The sequence below is a fragment of the Mustela putorius genome, unplaced genomic scaffold, assembly GCF_011764305.1.
Source record: "Mustela putorius furo isolate JIRA1106 unplaced genomic scaffold, ASM1176430v1.1 tig00003913_pilon_pilon_pilon, whole genome shotgun sequence".
Lineage (NCBI taxonomy): Eukaryota > Metazoa > Chordata > Mammalia > Carnivora > Mustelidae > Mustela > Mustela putorius.
Window position 1 is genome coordinate 4,265,919 of NW_025422060.1, and position 23,795 is coordinate 4,289,713.

The window sequence follows — 23,795 nt, forward strand, 5'->3', positions numbered from 1 at the left end:
TATTAAACTTTGAACATAACTAAGAATTCCCATCATTTCCTAATAAATTTCTGAAGGTATTTCTGTCAAGCTAGATCCAGTGAGGAAAATAATCACTATGAGATCTTCATAGCCTTGCTTTTAAAAATTATTACCATTATTACAATTACTGTCACATACCAGTGCCGCATCCCAGTAAGTCCCTCACTGTCATCTTCTGTAAGATACTCTGTGAACATCAAAATGACTGTTTTCATCTGCCAAGTTATAAAAAGAAATATGCATCTCAGGTGCCTTTTGTTTTGATGACTTTCGGCCCTTTTTCTTCCCCTTCAGATTTCAAATGTATGGAAGCTCTGGGCATGGAATCGGGGGAGATTCATTCTGACCAAATCACAGCTTCTTCCCAGTATAGCACCAACTGGTCTGCGGAACGCTCCCGCCTCAACTACCCTGAGAACGGGTGGACTCCCGGGGAAGATTCCTACAAAGAGTGGATTCAGGTATGTGGCACGAGACTCAGCACACACGGGGCTGAACATTTAGGTCATCTAGAAAGGTTGTTGACCTAAAGCAGCACCATTCCAAACGCCTTCAAAAGGAAGAGTGTATGCACTCTGCAGAATCACCCCGTCACCACAATCGGGGAGAAGCAGGCCCGGTGGAGGTCCCCGAAGATGCATTTATTTTCGCAGATACTTACATACAAGTCTTCAGAGAATTTGAGCACAGATGTCTCACTTCGGTAACAACTAAAAGATCTGATTTTTCCCCACGACTACACATTCTCTATTCATACGCTTCCTCCGTCAACACATTTTTATTTCCTTGATGAAATACATTAGTTCTGGCCGACCTGCATGAAGTAATTGCATCTAAGTATAAGGCTTCTTATTTATTTGTTTGTTCTTAGTAGAAGAAGGAAGAAAGGGGTTGAGGCTTACTTTTCCTACAGGGACACATAATACATGCCCAAGGAAGCAGTCTTTGTGGATTCCGTATATACAGATATGTATGAAATGAACACATCTGTATCCTTATTAGGATGTTGCTTCTGCTGCGCTCCCTTTGCCCTAGCACTCCCTTCCCTGCCCTTGTCTTGCATTCCCCGGGACTTCCGCCCCTGCACCGCGTCTCCCCGGCCCCCCACTCATCCCTGGCACCACTCCTACTGCCTCAGCTTGTCCAGCCTTGATGTCTGGATACTCCCACCCACGGCCTGACGCTCATGTTCTTGACTTTTTCACCCACTGTCAAATGAAACATCCCTATCAGGCTGTGGGGGTTAAACTGTGGGCAAATTATACAGAGTTATTTGCTGAAGGATCCAGGCTTCCTTTTCAGAGAGTAGGCAAAGCTTGCCTTACCACTCATTGCTGGATATATAAAAATGACTAATTCCCAGAGAGAGTTTCTAAGCAAGAAAAAACCCCACGATGATTAATCCCCTACTTTCTACATCTATGGCTGCTTCAGTCTTTTGAACACAAATACCAGATTTTGTTTTACTTTGAAAAGGTCAATATTAGTTTAACATACACTTAAAGTGAAATGGCCTATTACAGGAGACTGAACTCCTGCTAACCTCTAAATGATAACTCCGAGAAACGTGTCGAGGGTGAGAAAAGATGAGACTTTCACCTGAGGTTTGCTGAATCCAGCTCTAGATTAAGTCAGAAATTAAATGAATTTGCCTATGTCAAAACAGCTCTTGGTAAGTTATTTTTCCACATCCCCAAACCAACAAACAGTTCCATATGATTGACAGACGTGCCTCTAGAGGAAAGCTTGCATTTTGCAATGGTAAGCATCTTTGCATGGTAACGTGGTCCTATTCTTGGTAATGTGGAGAGTGCCAGATAATTTAGGGACAGGGGTCTCGCGAGCGTTCTGAAATTGCAGCTGTAGCAATTCTTCTGTGCAGGGCAATTCTGTGTCAGGACAAACATCGAGACAAAATGGGCTCTCAAAAAGCATTTGTCAACAGGACAGGTTTCCCATCATGCTCAGGAATTAGGCAGAAGAAAATAATCTGAACGGCCCAACTCTTTCTACCAAAGCATAGAAAGCAGTGGTTAGGAGAAGCTAGGTAACCCAAACCCCCACAATGAAGTTTAGTTCAAGCTCAAGCTTCTTGCCTTCTTCATCTCCCGTCGGCTGGGGGTCTGCTCCACATCTCACCCCAGGACCCGGACAGAGAGAGTGGCGGTCATCTCAAAGGTTGCTTGTCACCAAGCAGAGGGAAAAACAGCACGGCCGTCGCGCTAGCTCTTAAGTTCCCCTCGAAGAACACTTCCACCACTTTCATTGCCAAAGCACGTCCCACGGCCACACTTAGCTGCTGAAGGGCAGCACTTTAGGGCATGCTGGAGGAAGCAGTGCTAGAAATTTGGTGAACAGTCTGAATGACAATTGTGCTATTCATAGAATAGTTGCCGTTTATTAAGTGTTTACTATGGGACCCGACTTCAGCTGAGTACTTGACATATTTGCTTTTAATCCTCCCAGCAATCCCTGGAAGGAGGTGCAATTATCCTCATTTTAAAAAATGAGGACACTGAGGTTCAGAGAGATTAGTAAATTCCCAAGGTCAGAGTGAATGACCAGACTTGGAAGCAGGGTCTGTCAGACTCCCAATGCCTGCTTCTTTAGGCTTCGGTCTGCTCTGTCTTTATCATTCGTATAAAAGGTGTGTCTTGTGACACGACTCCCTTTATGCTTTTCCTTGGGAGAAGACACACCGAGATGAGTTGGGTGCTTACTATTTCTAAACCTAGAATTCAATGCCTTTATGCCTCTCCATCCCTATGGAAGATGAATTCCAGAGAAGCTTAGCATCAGTGCACCTTGAGGTAAAATTATCTTTTGTTCCTTCTGGAGCTCAGCAGGCTCATTTCCATGCTTGTTGTGTCTGCGTACATGGTAGGGGATCTTATCATTCACCCATCACCTAATTATGAATAATTTCATATGTTTTCAGCTTTTCTGAAACTCCTTGGAAGGGGTTGGCTTGTTGTTTTCTCTGGGTAGATGTTTTAAATTAACCAACAAGTAAAGCATAATTGAGGCAGAGGGCGGGAAGCTCTTACCTCTACTCACAGGAACGTTAACGCACATACATTCCCATTGATATGCACATCAGTATGCCCAGGGTATTTGTTTCCTTTTTCCACTTTTTCACATTTTTGCATGAAATATACCCCCACAAAACATGTTGCTGTAGCAACAAGGACAAACACTTGCATGTGTTAAGTTAATAAGGCAGTACTGGAAGCTGACTTTCCTTCAAGACAGGAACAGTCTTTGGTTGCCATTGTTTTCTCTAGGAAATTACTGAGTGACATAAGAAAACAATGCGTCGTTAACCATGGGTATGAACGTCCACCTTTGGGGCTTCCTGTGAGATCTGTTGTCTGCCAGAAAGCTAAAAACAAGTCAAGAAGCAATTTAGTGGGAAGGGGCGTAAGGGAAGTCCCGGCTTGGAGCTTTATGGTCATATCCTGCTTGAAAGGCCACTTCATATCCTGAGCAGCTAAAACCTCTTAATTGTCCACGGCAGAGTTAATCACACTGTGAAATTTGCCCATGGTTTTCAGGGTATCCCATTCTGTCATGTTCTTCGAGCTGCTTATCTTATTGTTAATTTCATCTTTTTCTCCCTTTGGTTTCTGGTTAAACAATCAAGGATTCATAGTAGAGACCCAGGATATCAGTGGGGCTCTAACAAGTCTTCATTTTCGAACACCTCCTTTAGAGCCCAAGCCATTAACCTCCTTGAAGCCGAGTTTCCTTCCCTGTAAAAATAAAGGCTTCTCCATTCAAGCTCTAGCAGTTCATGATACTGTGAATCTCGGAGAAATGCAATCTCTGTTTTCTTCCCCTCCCTGCATACTAAGTGCATAGTGTACTGTCTGTCCAGGGAGCATGTTCTCATGGATCCTAAGTGTAGCCATTCACACACAAAACAGAATTTAATTCGTTAATTATTTCAATGTTTTATTAATGATAGTGTTCACCACACTGTAAACAGATTTATCCTTCTCGCTTTAATTAAAGCTCCTGGGAGCGCTTTCCTCAAAACAACTGTGACTTTTCCCTGATTAAAATGCCAGGAGACAAGGGGGGGGGGGAATGCAAGAGATATAATGCCTGGATGGGATATGAACTTTGTTGATCCAAAGACATAAAAATGGCGCTAGGGACTAATCGATTACCACACCCCCCTACACTGACTTTGGAAATAGAATTACTTGATAAACCAACTCAGGCTGGAACTGCACTCTTGTCCAAATTTGGGGGCATTGTCTTTTGAGAGAAAATTTTGGGTACTAGATTATTTATGCTCTCACTTATTCCAGAGAAGCAGAAAGCGAAAGCCATTGGCTCCTAAACCCTATCCTGTTCAGTTTGGTAAGACAGCGCTCATGGAGTAATCACACGGGAGAAGGAAGCCTCAGGAAGACACTTTGCAGCTCTAAGAATACATCAGCAAGCCCCCGGAGCACAAGTTGCCCTCTCTTTCCAATGCATTTCCTAGCACAGATGTTCATTCTGAGATATGAGGAGGAGGAATGTTCCAGAAGAGAGGAGGTAGTGCTCACTTCATAAGGAAGCTTGTTTCTGTGTTTTCCTTTTGCCTTGTGTGTATATCTCTTGGATAATATTCCACAGTTTCTAAAGGAAGGAACTCTTAAAGCAGGCATGAGCAGCAAAAGGCCTTAGTGTGGAAAGGAGATAGAACTGAGTCAGAACACGCCCATAACAGCTCACGCACATTCCGTCATGGTCACTCACTGGCAACCGCAGCATCAAAGACAGTAGGTGCCCTTGATCACGTTCAATATGAGAAACTGGTCAAATCCAGGAGGCCTTTAGGTGTCTTTGTGGATTTTAAAATTCATTGTACGACGTGTTCTAACAACAAAACATGCTTCTAAAGCACATTTCCTTTCCTAAAGCACCTTTTTGGACACATCCCATTTTCGTCTTCAAATGTACATTAAGTAGACCAAAGAGTCACATCCCCATCTTCATGTGAGAGAAGCGAGGCTCAGAGAAGTTCAATAATTCATGAGTCCCAACGTGGGGACAAGATGCGGCTTGTGGGAAAGCTCAGGCTTACACAGTGGAAGTGGACTTCCTTCCTCAGACTTGAGAACAGAGTCAGTGGGCACAGAGAGATCTGGAAGGCAGACAGCAGCTGAATCACCACTTGTGGTCAGGCCTGACACAGGGCCAGCGTGCAGCTGGCCTTTGTGTAGCTCTCTGGTCATTCGAATTCTGAGTCTTTTTACAAAACTTACGCTGCCTCAAATGAGGTAAGAGGGGCAATTCTCCCACTCCCCTTCTCCAGAGAAAAACTACAGAGCCTTTGAAGTTGTGGGGCCTTCAGGTTCCAGAGGAGACTGTCATTCAAGTAACCGGGTTCCTAGAACCCCCAGCCCCAGGAGCTTTCCTCTGTGCAAGGAGGCTCACTGTCCGAGACGCTCCCAATACCCCTCCAAGGCTGTGAGCTGTGTCTCCCAGTAACTTCCAGAGTGGCTCCGTCATCACTCAAAAATGGAATTAACAGTTACAGCTTACTGAGACCAGAGACAAAAATTAATTTAATGGCATGGGCTTTATTTCAGGAGCTAAGGAGGGGCCAGCTGGATGCCCTGTAAGTAACAAATGGAATAAAATAACTCATGAATTCTTGAAAATATTCCCCCTGACATGTGGAATTATTACACATTTTTAGCAAATCTTAGGTTGGAGAAGTGCTCATTCAATGAGAAGAATTCGTTATTTGGAACCCTAGTTTTTAATCTTTAAAGTTAGTTGTCTTCCAAAATTAAACTGGAGTCGTTTATCTTAAAGCTTTAGAATGTCATTTATTTTAACAAGTTCCATATATAATTTTCTTTCCTTTCAAACTTTCTGGAAACATCTTTTGTTCTCATAATAATGTGTTGGCTTTGGAACAGGTATCCCCAATGAAACAGTTTTTGATTTTTCATTCAACTGCGAGTTTTTAGCACGTTTATTATCTGTAACGTTGTATTCAAAATTGGTTCCATGTGCTAAATTGACTAATCCAGAACATATATTAAGCCAGGTTATCCTGATTGTAAACTTGCTGCTTATAAACCAGACACTTTAGAGGGTGTATTATCTCATTCAGATCATTAGTAAATTGCTGAAATTGCAATAAAATGATCCTTTATAAGTGTGTAACTCGAGAACCGGCAAAAATAGCTTACTGGGTTACCCAAATGTGGAAATGTAATGTTGGCAAATTTAGGGAAAATACAGCTGTTCAACTGAACGTTGATTCCCCAGGTGTGCTCTGTGTGTGTGTGTGTGTGTGTGTGTGTGTGTGTGTATTGCAACTAATATTAATATGCTATTTTAGCTAAAACATTGATCTGGAAGAGAGACAATTTGCTTTTTTAAAAATCCACCAGGTAAGCCTTTGGTTGTCTTACCGGATTCTGCAGTGACCTCTACTTCCTGCATAAAACGAATGCTTCACGTCCTATCCTTAGTGCATCGTAGGTCTGTTTTCGGTGACTAGGTTCCACCCAGGAAGTCCCTGTTCCAAAAATTCTCTCTCGAGGAACTTTTCCTAATGCTTTCTCTGGTACCTTGTTTTCTCGTGGTATAGAAAGTCATTTGAAGGAAATACATATAGGAAATGCATATAGGGATAGATGAAATTCAAAGTTTTTTGCTGCTTTAAAGGTGGGTATGATTTAGGGAATATAGATAAGCATATGACATAATTATGTAGATATTTTTAACTGATTGTTTTGTCATTTAGAAAATACCAGGACGATTTTAACCATTTCGATTAAGTCAACTACTTACTTCAGTTTTAAAAATCAGTCAGATGATTTTACTAATTAGTATTTCTTATCCACACACCTAAAAGAAAATGTATGACATTTAAAGAAACCTCTTCGATTTTTATGATGAAACATCGCTGGAAAGACAATATTGAAAGAACCACACCTGTTCAGCTAGAATTACACTTAAAATAGATTAATTTGCATACCATACACATTCCATTTTGCATACCATTTTGGTTCCTTATTATTTTATGCTAGTGTTTATTTGGAACCAAAATTCATAGTTATATTCTTGAGAAGAACTGTTTTCTTCCCAGGATAGCTCAACTTTAAGCATAAGACTAAAAGCAGAGGCAAACGTCATCTTGTCTGAATTCCTTATACTGCATAGGTCCAGAGGTTAAGCGATTGGCAAGACCACGGAGCAAGTTAATGATAGAACCTGGACTAGAATCCTAATAGCCTTGCTGTCACTGCTTTGTTGCAGCTCGGGTGTACTAATATGCAAAAATGGATTTGGTTCCCTCTTGAAGATGGTATCCTGATGACTATTTATATACCTGCTCAGTTACTGATTGGTAAATGATGTCTATCAACTTGAACAGTCACTGCAGAAACTTTAACTTAAACCAATGACTGGATTGTGTCTAGAGCAGGGTTCCTTGGCCTGGACAATACTGACATTTTAGAGTAGATATTCTTCAAGATAAGGCTATCTTGGGGGTTACAGGATTTTTAGCAGGATGCCTGACTCAATAGAAGTCAGTAACACACACACACACACACACACACACACACACCTCTCTCGATTTTGATGACCAAAAATATCTCCAGGCATTGTCAAATATCCTAAGGGAGGGGGAAAATCATCCTTGGTTGAAAGCCACTGATGTAGAAGACACCGTAAGTCCTAATCAAGTCATTTTTTAAATAATAAGGTTGATCACTATTTTGAAAGAAAAAGTAAACTGGTTGCTTGGCTGTTTTTTGTCACTTTTCAACGTCTTTTCATAGATATCATTTGAACAGAATCATAGTTCTTTTGTTTTCCAAAAATATTAATGCATCTGTTTACCTTATGCAGGAAAATAGCATCATAAACCTCCTTGCTTATTTATCTTGAGCTTCACTATTTTTAGCTTTTAAAAGTGAACTGTTTTTAGCTAAATATATACAGATGCGATTTTAAAATACCACAGCCTGGGCTTCCAAATGTACTGATAAGGATTGGATTAAAGAAAGGAAACACAAGGATAAAAATCACAAGTCATCATTAACAAGATTTAGGAAAAATAAGACTGAAATGAGTTCCTCCACACCTGGATGTCGTGGGTCACTGACCTCTGTGGACAAATTTTAATTTTTTTGCAGTATGTAAATCAAATGTGTGTGTGTGTGTGTGTGTGTGTGTGTGTTTTCACTTCCAAGGTAAAGGAGAGTAAGGAAGTGTGTTTGAAAAGCTTGTCTATTGCGTATTACCTTATCTTTTCATGGGAAAAATACTATTAAGTTTCCAGTTTTGTAACCTAAACAACAACACATTAAGAGCTATCAATTACCCACCAGTTTCATATCTGTGGACCAATAAGAAGGCAACGTTGATGGTTTCACATCTGTTTTGGGTGAAAGGCTGTTCCTGTCTGTGGTATTTAAAATTTAAAGAACTTCTGTTATTATACAATTCGGAATCCTCAGGGAGTAAAATGTTAATGAAATCCATAACATGCCCAGATTTTATGATAGCAGTTTTAAGAAATTCCTTTGGTGGGGTTTGTTGATTTCTGTCCCAGTGGTAATAATTGTACCTTTTACAGAGTGCATTAATGTTCACGTTTAGGAGCAATGCCTACGCTTAGGCAGTGTGTAATGTAACACACAAACTCCTAAGCTTTAAATAACTTTCATATCGTAATTTGAAAGCCCCAGAGCGAAAAATGCATGTTCTTCAGAACTGGCACAACCCACAGTTTAAAACTTGTCCGGCATGTTTGAAGCAACCTCCCGCAAAGGTGAAAAGGTACAGCCTGGAAATTCCAAAGCCGGGATGGGGATGGGTCTCCCATGCCCTCATGAAGTTCTCATTTAATGCACCATTTGAAAGCTCCACATCAAAATGGCAATTTTGATACACATCGAAATGACAATAAGGGATGTTGACCGGCAATAGGGACAGAAACCCATACTTTTTTCCTTTCTCCACTCCCACCACCCCCCCCAGCTTTCAAATATCATTCAATTCTATGTTCAGATAAAGAGGAAAGTAGATTAAATAAAAAATGCTCCCTACATCCCAACAGTAATAAAATGCATTATGCTTTTATATTTCCAGCTATTGAACAGATTAAGCAATTGAGATTAATCGCACATGTTACGACTCAGAATAATCATATACATACTTGGCAAGTGATGTGAAGGTTTGTTTTGGTTGTTTTTGTGGGGTTTTTGTTTTTTTGTTTTAGGTTTTTCTTTTTTAATTTTGTTAAGTTTTTATTTATTTTTTTAAATTTCTTTTTAGCGTCCCAGAATTCATTGTTTATGTACCGCACCCAGTGCTCCATGCGATACGTACCCTCCATAATACCCACCACCGGGCTCACCCAACCTCCCACCCCCTCGCCCCTCCGAAACCCTCAGATTGTTTTTCAGAGTCCATAGTCTCTCATGTTTCGTCTCCCCCTCCAATTTCTGTTTTGGGTGTTTGTTTGTTTGTTTGTTTGTTTTAACTCTCTGCCATAAGGGGTTACAAAGGCCATTTATGACCCTCTTCTATTTGCCTTTCTTCAGAAGGATGAAGTGTTAATTTTACCAAAGATTTATTTTCTTACAATTCTAATGCTTCAGATTTCTACTTACATTTTCTTGATTTTAGGTGAAAAATAGATAAGCCCCTTTATTCTTTCAGCAAGCCTGAGAAGGGCTATAGATAAAATTCTTCAGGTGATGGGTGATTGGACCAGACAGCTTCTGATGTCTTTTCAAGCATTTAAGATTCTGTGATTGTATTAAAACTAAATGTACTTTATCAGCTGGTGCCCTGGGCTTGCCTAAATGAGAGCATAAATATAGGAAGCATAACGGGAATTCATTTTAAATACTACTGATGATCGTGGGAGGCAGCACAAAGCAAAAATTTACTTTTGATTAAAAAGATTTACTCTCCTTAGATCAAGTAATTGTTTAGGATGGCCTCGCCATGAAGCTTCTCTGAGGATTTCACACAGAAAGTCCACTCGTGGGTCCTGTTTTCCTCAGTTCTTTGGTACCAGCTTGCAGGGGTGCAGAGACCACTGGGGGTATAAGATGAAGCCCAGAGAATTCTTTCGTGTCTCTTCAGTCTTTGAAGAGCTCTCGGTAAGGTGTAGGCTCACCGGCCATGACAGATTGTTCACACCTTCAAGTCCTGCCGATACCCAGTCTTTCTTTCCTTAAGGAGACTGAAGACCACATGCAATTCTAAGGCTGTGATAGGTCCTAGTAGCCCAAAAAAGTGAAAAAGAGAAGCAGCCCTGGGATCCTGGATGAAGCTGTAGGATGAAGGACATTATAACCGTCTTACGCCTCTCAGACTTAATGTATTTACTCTGGGCTAAAGCTGATGCTACTGGATCCATTTCCGAAGTGAGAAAGACCGGGACCCAGGTAGACACCCAACCTTATGGCCATAGGTACAAGAAATCAGACAGAGCCTTCCGTTTGAGAATCTGGAAATGAAACATAAAATTTGCAGTGGGAAGTACTCATGATAATAGAAAGATGCAAGAACATCATGAAACGTGAAATACTGAAGAAAATAGTTTTGATATTTTAGGAGGTACACCAAGCTCATGTGGAGAAGGGAAAATATTTTCTTAAGTTCTCAATCTTAAAAAATGAAGATAAAGCATGCAGGATTTTCCTAGCCTAATAATTTAAATCTTTTAAAAAACCCAGACTGCTCTCAGTCAGCAGCATTCTACCACACACATATCACACTATTTCTGTAGTTTGGATGTACGTTTCCAAATATTGCATTCATTTATAAGGATGTTGTTATTTATTCAGAAATCTCCAGTGCCAAGATGGCAGAAATTCATTTATTTAACAATTCGATTTCCATGTAAAGAAAAACCAGTCAATACATTTGTGCATTTAACATTATACTTCCTCTCCAACAACCACGAGGAAATAAATGAATCTCATTTATTGCGACAAATATGGAAGGCATCTTATATGATCTCCATCTACACATTCCTGTGTTCTCTGGGCAGTTAGACAAAAAGGAGAAGGAGGCAGGAATAGGTAATTTGAGGCTTCTATATCTCCTAAAATTCAACTGTGATTATCAACTTCTGTAATATAATAATCCAGCCCCCTTAGTCTAAGAACATGGCTGCTTTCAAGAAGAATTTACATGAGCATGTTTATCTACTTACCTTTCTTTAAAGTGTATAGGTTTATAATATCCTTCTGTGTCATATACAATTCATCTGAATTAAAATCTTTTGTCGAAAGTAATTCAAACAGATTACAAACCAGCTCATTCCATTTCTTTTTAAATACTGGCAATTTTATTAAACCATGCAAAGTGATGTGTTCTTATCCTTAACTTGCATCTAGAAGTGTAGTAACAGGATGTCTGGGTGGCTCAGTCAATTGGACATGGGCCTTTGGCTCGGGTCATGATCCCAGGGTCCTGGGATCGAGTCCTACACCGGGCTCCCTGCTCAGTGGGGTCTGCTTCTCTCTCTATGCTTCCTCCCTGCTCATAATCTCGATCTCTCTCTCTCTCTCTCTCTATCTCTCAAATAAATATATAAAATAAAATAAAATATTTAAAAAAATAAACAAAAGTATAGTAACAATGGGATAGGATTCTTACTGTCCTGAAAACCTGCAAGGTTAATATGAAGGGAATGCTTTCTTTGCATTTCCAATATGTGCCTCAGCTCCCTGTTTTTCTGTCAAGAGGCACTCTCCCACATACCACACACACACACACACACACACACACACACACACAAACAAAACAGTGTACCCATGTTCACCAAGAAAGCATTTCACCTCTTGTCACCTCCGAGGATGTGGCTGAAATAGGTGTACCCAACCACGTGTTAAGAATGGTTCCAGTGGATAAATGCAAGTCACAGCTTCCATTGTGTTAAGGACTTTAGGCGATGCTGGGGGACAAATAACACGATATGCTTAATGTAACATCTGTGCTCATTCTCCTGTGGTTTGAAAGTAGTCGCACAGATGCATTTTTCCCATTGTGTGACCCAGGCTGAAATGCATGAAATTAATATAGATAGATTTTTTTTTTCACACCACATTTGGAAAGCAAAGCAGCATATCTTCAGAGCATAGAATGATGCTGTGCTTTGTCCCTTTCTTCCAAGAGGACCCTGGAAATCCCTAATCATTACATAACATTTCCCCTTTCCTTGTTTTCATTTCCCACCTCCAACACAGAGCTGGTCAGTCCAAAACTGCAGAACAACAGTTGTGAATTGTAATTGCAAACAATTCTCTTAAAGAGTAAAAAAAAAAAAAAAAAAAAAAATTTAATGCACTATTTCAAGGCTTTTCCTACCCACCTTCTAAATGATCTTCAAAAAAATATCAGTATACACTTCCTGGCCGAATGGTCAGCTTGCAACAGGGAAAACACCGTTGACCAAAGAGTAAATCGTGAAGTTCATTTCATCCACTCTCAGGAATGACTGGCATCCCTTCGGAGACTGAGTGTTTACACGCATTCTCGGACAGCCAGCTGTACCTAGACAGCCTGTTCTTTGTCTCCGTTCTTGTCTCGGGGGCAGCATTCGTTATAACCTTAGGCGGATGACCGACTTTAATCTCAATAATCCCATCAGCTCCTCACAGGATTGTTAATGCCAAAGAGAGGAGTTTTCTTGGACACCTGCACTTGCAGATTCTCCATTGGCACATGAAATTCTCATTAACGTGACAGGCCCACCTAGATCCCTGAAGAAATACATGGAAAATCGGTGTAAAAGGACGCCGTCAGGGTTTACAGGCCAAGAGGCTATGATTTAGACCATCGCCCCCATCTGCAAGTCTTTAGTTTCCAGAAATTCATCCTTGTGTTTGTTTTGAAACCAAGCTTTTAGGAGGAGGGAGAAAAATTAAAGGCTTGACTTACTGGAAAACTAATAATAAACAAGTCATTTGCTCGTGTTAGAAGAGACAGATGCTGTTTGAGTACAAATGTGTGTTTATCCGGAGGCATTTAGGGATCTCCTCACTAGTGCAGATGAAACTTCATGAATAACATGGAACCACAGCTTCTGAAACAGAAGTATACTTTACCTGTGCAGGATGTTTAATGTTTTCTGGGTCTTTTAGATTTAAAGTCTCTTTGAACTGCTGATAGATTGGAAAGATGTATGTGTCCATAACCAAAGTCACTGCTCCTAGAAAAATTATCCCACCTCATCTGGGGGAGGACCCAGGTCCAGAATCTCTCCCACGAGGCTTGCTCATGAAGCAGCTTCTCAGAGACCCTAAGATAGAAATACAAAGATCACAAAAAGCCTGAAATCTGCATTCATTTCCTTAACCACACACAGCTATAATTGCAACATCTTTTTTTAAAGATTTTGTTTATTTGAGAGAGAGAGAGAATGAGAGTGAAAGAGAGAGCACGAGAGGGGTGAGGGTCAGAGGGAGAAGCAGACTCTCCACTGAGCAGGGAGCCAGATACAGGACTCGATTCCAGGACTCCGGGATCATGACCTGAGCCAGAGGCAGTCGCTTAACCAATTGAGCCACCCAGGTGTCCTATAATTGCAACATCTTATAAAGACCACACGTTAATTAGGTAAAACCATAGAGACCTATAATTAATGTAGTGAAATTTTGATGTCATTCCCTTTTAAAAAACATAGGAAGGGTATAAGAAAAGTCTAAGACACCAGATACATAAACATCCAATGTATAAACATCCTGTGTGCATCACGCTTACATCTAACTTAGCTCCAAAGCAAAAGGTTTGCATGAGGTTGGGAGCACGACTGATACTGTGAAAAAATTTTTCAAGTCCTGCTGTTCTCTGGTGTCCTGTTAAGTCTGGGGTGACTTCTGGGAGGAAGGACACATACGAAGCTACTGAGAGGTCATTTGAGAAATAAGTAAAAAGGAATCCTTCACACAGCATGAGCCGAGCCAGTGAAACTCATTACTCAGCCGACTTCAGTGTCACGTAGTGGACTTTTCGAAGGACTGGGAAGTATATGAGTAGTTGTACTATTTGCAGTTATAAACACCAAGATGGAAATAATCACCTTCCTAGCTTACGTGTACAAGTTAGTTGCTCAGACACTAACTTCGACTTTAACGACAGGCAGTTGGCTTTCGTTTGGAAGAAAGGAGTTTCAGGCCTTGCCGGCAAGGCTGGACTGACACGGCGTTGAATTTAAATTCCAACAGAATATTTGAGCATCTGCTAAGGATGAGACACTGTAGATAAGGGCCAGGTGCATTTGAAATGAAAGATTCTGTCCGTCCTTCAAAAGAGTTACAATGTGGGTACCACAGGCAAAACCACACACATGCACACACACAATTACCCAAGTGACTAAGAGAAAAAAAAAATATTAGGGTCACATTCTTATGGTTAATGTGTGTACAAATGCTTCATAATGATCCTCATAATAACTGTGGGTTGCCCACTAAATGGAGTGAGCCTTGGCATTTTTGTTGGCGAGAGGAGAAGACTAAGGCTTGGAGTAGTTAATTAACTCACGTAACGTTGTCCAGGTCACTTTTTAATGTCAAAGCCGCTGAAGTATTTCTGGGGCCTGTGCTTTATGCCCCCACATGCTGTCTGTACCCCCCCCCCCAGTTTTTTCCCTGTAGTCTAGAATGTATTGAGCATTTTTAATGCAGTCTACCCGCCCTGCATGGAGATTGATTGTCTACTTGACTTTTTCCCTCACTGGGTAAAGGGCAGGAATCTGGGAACCTTCCCTCTCTTTCACTTATTTGTGTGATAAATGAGTAATTGCTGGTCACCAGCGTCCCTCCCCAGAAACTCACCATTATACGCTTGTGGTCTGAATTCCTTGCCGACTCCTTAAATGTTTGAGTCGTAAACGGCAGGATTCCAACAGCAGTGTGAATCCCTGAAGTAAACCTAATAATTTTCTTGCCACTTGGCTGAGATGTTTTCTTTTACATGTAGAAAGGCAGATAGGGCAGGACCGGACCGCGGCGTGTGCCATTAGGGCCCCAGAGAAACGTCCCTGACTCATGCAGAGTGAGGCTGAGGTGTGTCCCCAGGAATGCCGGGAGTCCCAGAGGCAGGAAAAGTGTTCACTGCAACACATTTACCCCAGCAATGCCGTGCACACTCAAGGAAAGTAGGCTTTCCTTGTCTCTCTGTCACCAGCCAGGCCCTTCCTGGCCTGGACCTGTGGACCACATGAAGGCCAATGCAAAAGGTGATGTGTGCTGGGAGGAGGGGGCAGGTCAGACCCGAAATTTGCCCTCTAAAAGAAGCCCTGCCAGGAGATATTAGATAGAGGGAAAATACTCATCATATCAGATATTTCAAAACACAGGCATCTGGGTGGGATATTTTTCCAGCTGATTCTGCCTTGAGCTCATCAGTCTTGGCCCCTTCCCTGGCCAGAGTCTTACCTTATCTCACAAGATCTGGTATGAATGACTCGATTGACTCTCTTCCTTAAAGCCCATTTTTCTCTTTCTTCAGGGACTCTTTCTTCTTTGGGATCCCATAACGCCTCCTTGGTCAGCATGGTGGCACTTTGTCTTGTATTTGTATACTTGTATACTTTGTCTTATATTATCACTATTTCCACATAGGCCTACTTGCTTCCAGAACCTGGAAAACAATAAACATGTGTTGAGTTTAATGGACTAGATGTTTCTATCTGGATACGCAGCATCCTTTGGTTTAATTTCACACTTGGAGTTCAGGTACCCATGCCATGTGCAGCACGGTGATTGAGCTGTAAGACACATATGAGCATGCCCCCAGCTCCCTTCGTTAGCTGGTAGTTTGCCCCCAGATGTTTTAGTAAGAAGAACAATAACTGATGTTTCTCTCCATAGTATAGTCCTACTGAAATTATGCACAGAGATAATAAATTGTGCTAAGTTGTAAAATGGTTGTAATCCAGACCATCCGTTATCCATCCTTCCATACTGTACCCTTTTGGTTTGGGCAGAGACAGATATCAGGAGTCAGATATCTGTCTACACAATCGGCTCGATCTTACGGGATAGCTAGTGTTACATCCCTGCGGTCAGATGGATCAGTACCACTGGACCTGCCAGCTTGCTCGTGCAGACCTCCCGCGTGCAATCTACTAGGAGATCTACTAGCAATCTACTAGAAGACCTGAAGTGTTCTACTAGGAGAATACTTTCCGAGTTTTTGTAGGTCTTATACATAAGCAATAACAGGAGGAACCGAGAGTTATGGCAGGAGAGCACTACGCCGATGTAGTAGACACTGACTTCAAAAGTCTTTGCTGTGAACCCATCTAGCAAGAGCACAACTCTCCCATGAGGCTTGTCACTAAGAGACCTACACAGTGTTTATACATATTTGAACTGGTTACAATTATTTCTAACCTGTAGCATATTTCCTTTTCTCTCTTAAGAAATCCCAATTAAACAATTTTTACCGTAACATTTTTAAGTTGAATTCTTAATGGAGTTTCTAGAAATTGCATTTGGTCTGTTCTGAATACTTGTCCTCTTCCCACATCAAAGGATTAGGCTCAGGCTTTAAATTTAATGTAACTTACAAACATGCATTCAAAAAATGTTAATTGGGAGTACTAAGTCCCTGAGTCCTTTACTGCCCAACAAGAGTCCCTGAAAATCTTAGTTAGAAAAGGCATTTTTGTGTGTGTCGTCTTCGTGACTGAGCTGTTGAAGGTTTCAGAGGTACCCGTGTGCAAGGTGACATGATACTGAAGCAATGAACCTTCTTCATTTTAAAGAAGAAAGGAGTTTGCAGGCATGTATATATCTTAAAAAGATTAATATCTTTTCTTAAGATCTAGGCATGGGGATTTAACCAGCCTTTCTCTTCATCTCTACCGGAGGGTTTCAACTGGTCTTAGATGTTTATTTGTATCCCAGAGTCTAGAGAAACCCTAACACATTTCACTTTCTCCTTCTTTTTTATCAGAATAGAATGTGCCCTGATGTCCAGAATTTACAGGTTTCTCATGTAAGAAAGGAACTAAATGGAATATCTGTCTGATTTTTCTGTACACAATTATATCTGTCCAAGAAAATATGGAAGGAAAAAAACCTCGGGTTTCGCAGAGGGTATGTGAAGACTTTTTGCCCACTTTAAATATGTTTTATAAACTAAGTTGAGCATTTTTGGGGTGGGCGTCCCAGTTCCATGTACTTCTGTCAAACCAAAAGTCTTCAAAGCCTGATGCTGTCTCCATCACACTGTGGAAATGTAGACCAGCCGTGGTCCCTCTATTCTAGAACATTTGATCTTTATGGTTTCTATACTGGAGTGATTTGAGTAGCTGGATTCTGGAAATGTCTGTAGTTGAAATACGAAAGTATTAACCTGCTGCACGGAGTCCCTTTTGTTTCTTTGTTTGTCTGTGCCACTTGCCAATTTTAACAACTACAGCAGATTTTACTATTTAAACAGAACCAGATGGAATTCCAGTTCAAAGAACATATCAGAATTAAATATTTCTTTTTAATTAGTTGCTTCTGATTTATGCAAAAAAAAAAAATGAGATAGAAAGAATGTGCAATGAATTCAGACACAAAGGAACCCACGTAAACATTATCTGTCTTTATCAGCCAAAAAAGACCAAGGTCAGCCCTTATTTGGGGACTTAGTTTTTCTTGCCCCTTTCCTTGTTCTTGTGCTATAAGGACAGTGGAAAGTCTAGGAAACCAGGCTTTCCACCCCGCATTTGTGCTGTGACAGCCTTATCTAATGTTATTCTAAATGGCTGGCTCATAGCTTCCGAAAGAATTCATCTTTCGCTCACGTAGTGTTGTTTTTCTACCAGAGTTTTGTTACAACCAGTAGTTTGTTTCCACCCAAGGAAAGGCTTTCCTTTAATTTAGCAATGAAAAAGAGAGGGGGAGAGAGATTAATTCAGGCAATTAAGACCAGAAAAGAAAATTGGCAAGGCTCTTCCTGCATTACACTTTTCTCATACTTGGATATTTTTACTCTTTACCAACATTTTAAAAGCGTTTCCTCATTCATTATTGTTTGCTAACAATGATCCATCTCTACCATCTTGTTTTTCAACAGTGTAACTGAATCATTTGCAAAGGTTTGCTTTCTGGTAGTCAGTGTAAATGTTAAATCCATGGTCAAGGTCATCATAAAGGGTTTCAAATTCTCTGTAATTATATAAAATTGTATACAAAATTGTATTTTTTAAGAAGAAGAATCAGATTTTATTATTATTGAGGAAGCAATCTCTTTCTTTCGATAATCACCACATTTTGCAAGAGGAATGGGGCAACAGCCTGGGTGTAGTGTTTGTACATGGGCCATGGATCTGATCTGGGTGAGTCCCAGCTCAGTCACTGGTGAGTTATGTGACTCTGGGCAGGGTCCACACATCTCTTTGTTCCTCAGTTGCTTTGTCCATAAAACCTTCCATGTGTGACTGTTGTGAGAACTGAAAGAGGTAATGATTGTAAATTTAGCCCTTAGTAAAATGCCTGACACAGAGAGATTGCCCTATGATTTTTCTATTAATATAGTAACTTTAGCCATCAGTATTTTTTATGTGATACAGTAATAGTGAAAAAATACATAAAGAGATAGAGAACTATGTCACTGGTTATAAAGTGATTATATTCCAGTTGGTAACTATACAAAGTCCAAGAGGTTAAGGAACACAAGGATCAGATGCTTGAATTAAGCCCACAGATCCTAGAACAGCACTGATGTTCAAATGCTCAGGCCCTATCAAAAAACATGTGTGTTATCTAAGGAAATGAGACAATTGCTTAAAAATATTTTCTTTAGCTTAGAGTGTCTAGTGATGAATTAAACAGCTCTTTGAGTCATCAGAGATGCTCTAAAAAACAAAAATCCGACATGCAGCCCCCACTTCATAATATTTTTCCTGTTTTTAATCAGACTTCAGTCCTTTGTCCTGTATTTTTTCAGGCTCTTGTCTTGACCTGCTTTGGGAATGTTAAGAGCTGGTAAACGCTCCCTGCCCAATGCTGCTCAATGGGAAGTATTTTATTGAGCAAGACAGATTTTCATTTTAGAAATGAGGCTTTCCACATTATGACATTACCAATAGCTGGTTTGTATTATTACAGAAAGCCACGATATTCATTTCATGGCTCGGAGGCTGCATGCTGGTGTTTAACCAGCAGTTCGCAGAGGTTTGCTACATGATTAACTACACAATGCTGAAACGTGCGCTTTGTCCTCAAATGATTCCCAGTAGAAAGTGTGCCTCTCCTGGCTTCTCTTTATCTGGGGAATGTGTTTCCTGTCATTACTAAGACAATGCCATGGCCGTAAAGAGCATGTGGATTATACACATAGACATCTTCCAACAAAGAGCTAGTTGGGATCATGGTCAAGGTCCATGCCATGGAAGGGGCCCCCACCCCACAGGAGTGGCTAGGACCCCATCCCCGGCCCCCCAGAAGCAGGTGGGGACCTCTGTTTTCTTCTACGAGTGTGCCTCTCCCCAAACCCAAGATGAAAGTTGGGCTTTCCTCTTCTGTATCTGCAGTCTAGCGATATTGTCTCCTTGGGGGTGGAACACAGTGAAAGTGAGACGTGGGTAGGCATTCTAGCAACAGTGTTAGAATTTTATATTTGCATTGGAAACAGGATATAGTATTGGGTCACTTCTGCTGATGGGGCTACATAAGCTAACTTAGAGAGTGGCCGTGAGAGCTCAAAAGGAGTGTGCTAAACTTCTATAAAATAGTCTACATTCAACCAGATAAGTACCAGATGTTTATGTTCGTCACACACACAGAGTGAAACATTTGACAATTTTAGCAAGTGCATTGATGCACGGCTCCGTACATCCCCCGCCTCCCATTCTCACACCCCCTCACTATCACCCTTAATGTTAAACAGAAGTGCGTCAAACTCAGATGTGAAATCACATCCATCTTCCAATTAAAAATAAAGCAGCTGTGAAATAATGATATTCTTTCAAAATGAGAAGATAGTGATTGGAACAGAGCTGATTGGATTTAGGGAAAGCAGGTTACTTAATTATAGTTATTGTGTGTCTGAGTTTTTATGGAAAGAAAGGAAGTATTGTTCAGGACGATGAACCCTCCAAAACACAGAGGGGTGGCATTATGTAAAACCGTTCTGGGGTTGTAGCTTTGTCTTTCCAGCTGCCTGTCTTGGGTCGCCAATCTTGTCTATTATGATGTGAGGTTGGTGAGAGCTCATCATAATTCAAAAAGCTAACCCACCAAGAGGATGGCCAGTGGCTGATTTTGAATAGTCTTCATGAAAACTAATTATGTTGGCTTGAAAATGACCAGAGAATACTCTTAAAAGAGCAATACACTTCTTTAAAAAATAAATAAATAAATAAAAATGAAGAGCGATACACTTCTTGACAAATAAGGGCTACAGTGGTGAGGGAGACACAGTAAGTTGTTTAGGGTCCATTTATTTCTTTCATTCATGTCCTCCTGCTTCCCTCTGTACTTCCTGCTCCTTCTCACCAGAACATTCTTTGTTTCTTGTGCTATTTGCCAACTTCTACTGTGTATCCTCCAACACCTGTCTTAGACATCAGAGTCCACTGCAAAATGTCTGCAGTGCACCGACTCCCATGGGTCTGCATAAAACGTTGACTCCTTCCTCCGAGCAGTGCCCCATTCTGTCATCGTGTGTGTGTGTGTGTGTGTGTTTCTCACACCCATACTGCTCTTTTGTCCTCACCACTTACTATAGAACTTAGAGGAGAAGAGGTATGAAGTGTCCACTGAGTGAATGTCAATTAAGTTGAATAAAAATGTTCACGGGTAGTGGACCAATCAAACAGATTATGCAAAAGCCTGCCTGTGGAATATAATCCAAAGCCATTGGAAAATACTTTGGATATGAAAATCTAGCCATCCAACTAAACAAAAATCAAGTTCTCAAACCTAGAGGTAATACGACCTCATTTTGTTAATGAAAAAACATACATACAGCATCCACATGTGTTTTAAATGGAAAAGAATATTCTGGAACACTCTTATCGCTGACTATTTCCTAATGTTGGTCTTACAGAGATTTTATTTTCTTCTTTAATCTTTTCTGCCTCTTATACATTTTCACTAGCTATTACTTTTCTCTATCAAAAAACAGACACTGCCTAAGAAGTCACAACATTCTGGATGGAAGTAGAACAAAAACACAGCATGATAAGTTCAGCGGTAGAGATGCGAGCCATGCACCAAGCATCCCCAGGGGGAAGAAGGGACTTCGCGTTCTGCCTACCAGACCAGGAAGAAGGAAAAGTGATTTGTAGTCAGAAAAGAGGAAAAGGTTATTTTAGGCCAAGAGAACTTCATGTGGCAAGGCAGGGAAACAGAAGGGCTTATCTTGTGTGAGGAGTAACAAATACTTTAATGTGGCTGGAAGGTACAGTTGGAGAGCAGGTGGGACTCAGAAGGTCAACAGAGGCCAATGTCATGATTAGCAGAGCCAACTTCTCTGGTGAGAGGAGTGTAAATACCCAGGCTTTAGGCAGTAAGGCCTTCTGGGTCTCCGGACACGACTCGGGGAGTGTGAGCCGCAGGGCTTCTGAGGCTGATGGTGATGTATCTCTGCCAAAGCCGAACACCGTGAGGGCATTCCTCGAAGATACCTACGGAGAAAAGACTTGAAAGAACTTCGCTGGTGCTGCCGGGGGAGAGCTCCCACGGTGCTAGGGAGGCTGTGTCTTGTTAGAGTTCTGGGTACCATCCGGTTTTAATTGCAAAAGTTCAGGCCCCAGCCCTAATGATTTGGGAGGTTGTCATTCATCCTTGCTAAACCCAGTGGCAGTAATGTGAGGAAGAAAAATGAAATGAAATTTCAAGTATCCCAGTGTGGGATAAATAAGAGAATCTGCAGAGTTTTAAAGCACAGCAGGAAATTTTATGCAATTACAAGAGGAGGTTGCCAATGCATTTCATTGCTGTTGAGAAAGGAAAACATTGTTTTCTTTTTTTATAAGGGATTCATGCATATGTTTTGGGGCCTTTCTATCTGGGATGCTGGACATCTCCCATGTTGGATACCTGTTTAATTCCTGTCAGTTACTCCTTCCTTTAAAGTCCATTGTTTCTAATGCCTAGGATTTTTCTAGTTGACAACCAATTAACTACTTTCCTACCTGGTAACCAAATTTTACCCTAAAATCAAAATTTAAAAATTAGCAGAAGGGACAGCCCGGGGATGACGTTCTAGAGTTATTTCAAATCAGCCTGAGCTGAATATTCACTCTTGGGGATTTAATCATTTCTAAACTGAAGAGCCATTTGTAAGTTTGACAGGAAGAGTTTATTTAAATAGCTCTGCTTCATGCTCCCTTGGACGTCAAGATTTTAAGGGCCCTTCAGCTTGAAAGTAGATATGGCATTGGGCATGACTCAATGGATAGTCAGTAAAGCACTAAGTGTTCTGAGAGCCTTTGAAAACAGTTGAAATTGTGGAGTGCAACCAAGTCCAGAGTACCCATTAACTCTCAGACTGCAGCGTTAGGAAATCAAGAGAGTTTTTGCAGCAACTTAAAATCCCCTGATTATTTGTCTGAAATAGAGTTAGATTTAGGGTTCCCAAATAACATACAGAACATGCAGTTAAATTTGAGTTTCCAGTAAACGAATGACCAGCTCTTAGTATGTCCCAAGATTGCAGGGGACATACATGTGTGAAAAATAGGTGTTGTTCCTCTGAAATTCAAATTTAATGGAACAGACTTTATTTTTATTTGCCAAATCCAGGAAACGTGGACTGCCTCCCTTTTTTGAAATTTGTGTACAAATTCATACAAAGCCTTATGGCTCACATGTGAAAAAAATTCAAATTTCAGTTAATGAGTAGAGGCGCTTGGTAAAAATGTATGGGGTAAATATTTATTTGTTAAATTAAGATTAAAACACCTACTCTTATTATCCTAAACTCTTAATTTCTATTCAAGCCTTCCTCTTTTTTCCTCTTAAATCCGGCAAAAGCCCGAGCCTAAACTTTGTATCTTTAAAATCAAGTAAATGAAATGACAGTTTTACATTGAAGGGTGCTCCCTTCCTTTCCGGATGAAATCTCCTATTGTTGAATTGTGTAACTTCAAGTTGGCCTTTATGGGCTAGTGATATAGCTGTTTTTCCTGGATGTAACTTTTTGTTCAATTTTTGAAGTGAATTGGCAACATGTTGATTTAACTTCTCCAAGGGCCTTCAGGAAAAAGCAATTCATGAAAGACAATAGTCATTCTTCATGAGGCTGACTGTACATAAAATGGAAATTCTTTAGGTGTTCACGGCCTATAGGACCGGAGGGTTAATTGGAATTTTGTTTTCTGAAAATTGGGTTGTCAGGCAGTAAGTGGAAAACAGGCTTCCGAAGTGCTGGAGGTGGGTAGGGGGTATGTTTGGGGTTTTTTATTTTTGTTTTTTTTGCTTTTGTTACTGTTCTCTTTGGAAAAAGACATTCTCTTACCTCTTAATAATGAAAGTGCTGTTGAAACATCTTATTAATGTTGAGTAGTTGTAATGTGCAGTTACTTTCTGTGTCCTTTAAAAAGTATTTGCCGTATGCTTGGGTATCATTTCTTTAAAGTATCTGCATTATACACAAATAAAATAGGCAGAAGGTATAATAAATAGAGGGAAACAATTTTAAGCAAAAAAATCAAATTTATCCTTAAGAAGAAATTAAATATATTTTGAACGTATAGAAACTAGTAATGATTTTTGTTTTAAGATTATTCTTGGTTACTAATGATGGAAATAAGAAAATAATAAGAAAGAATAAAA

At 40.5% G+C, this 23,795-nt stretch overlaps 1 protein-coding gene across 4 annotated transcripts in view; it reads left to right on the forward strand.

The window, feature by feature from the left end:
* The window catches only part of NRP1 (neuropilin 1), a 136,717-nt gene that overhangs the window by 70,224 nt on the left and 42,698 nt on the right, over positions 1-23,795 (forward strand). For all 4 annotated transcript variants that reach the window (XM_004774286.3, XM_004774283.3, XM_004774284.3 and 1 more), the window contains one exon: positions 316-482. In XM_004774286.3, coding sequence (XP_004774343.2) covers positions 316-482 — 167 coding nt within the window. The remainder of the gene's footprint in view (positions 1-315; positions 483-23,795) is intronic.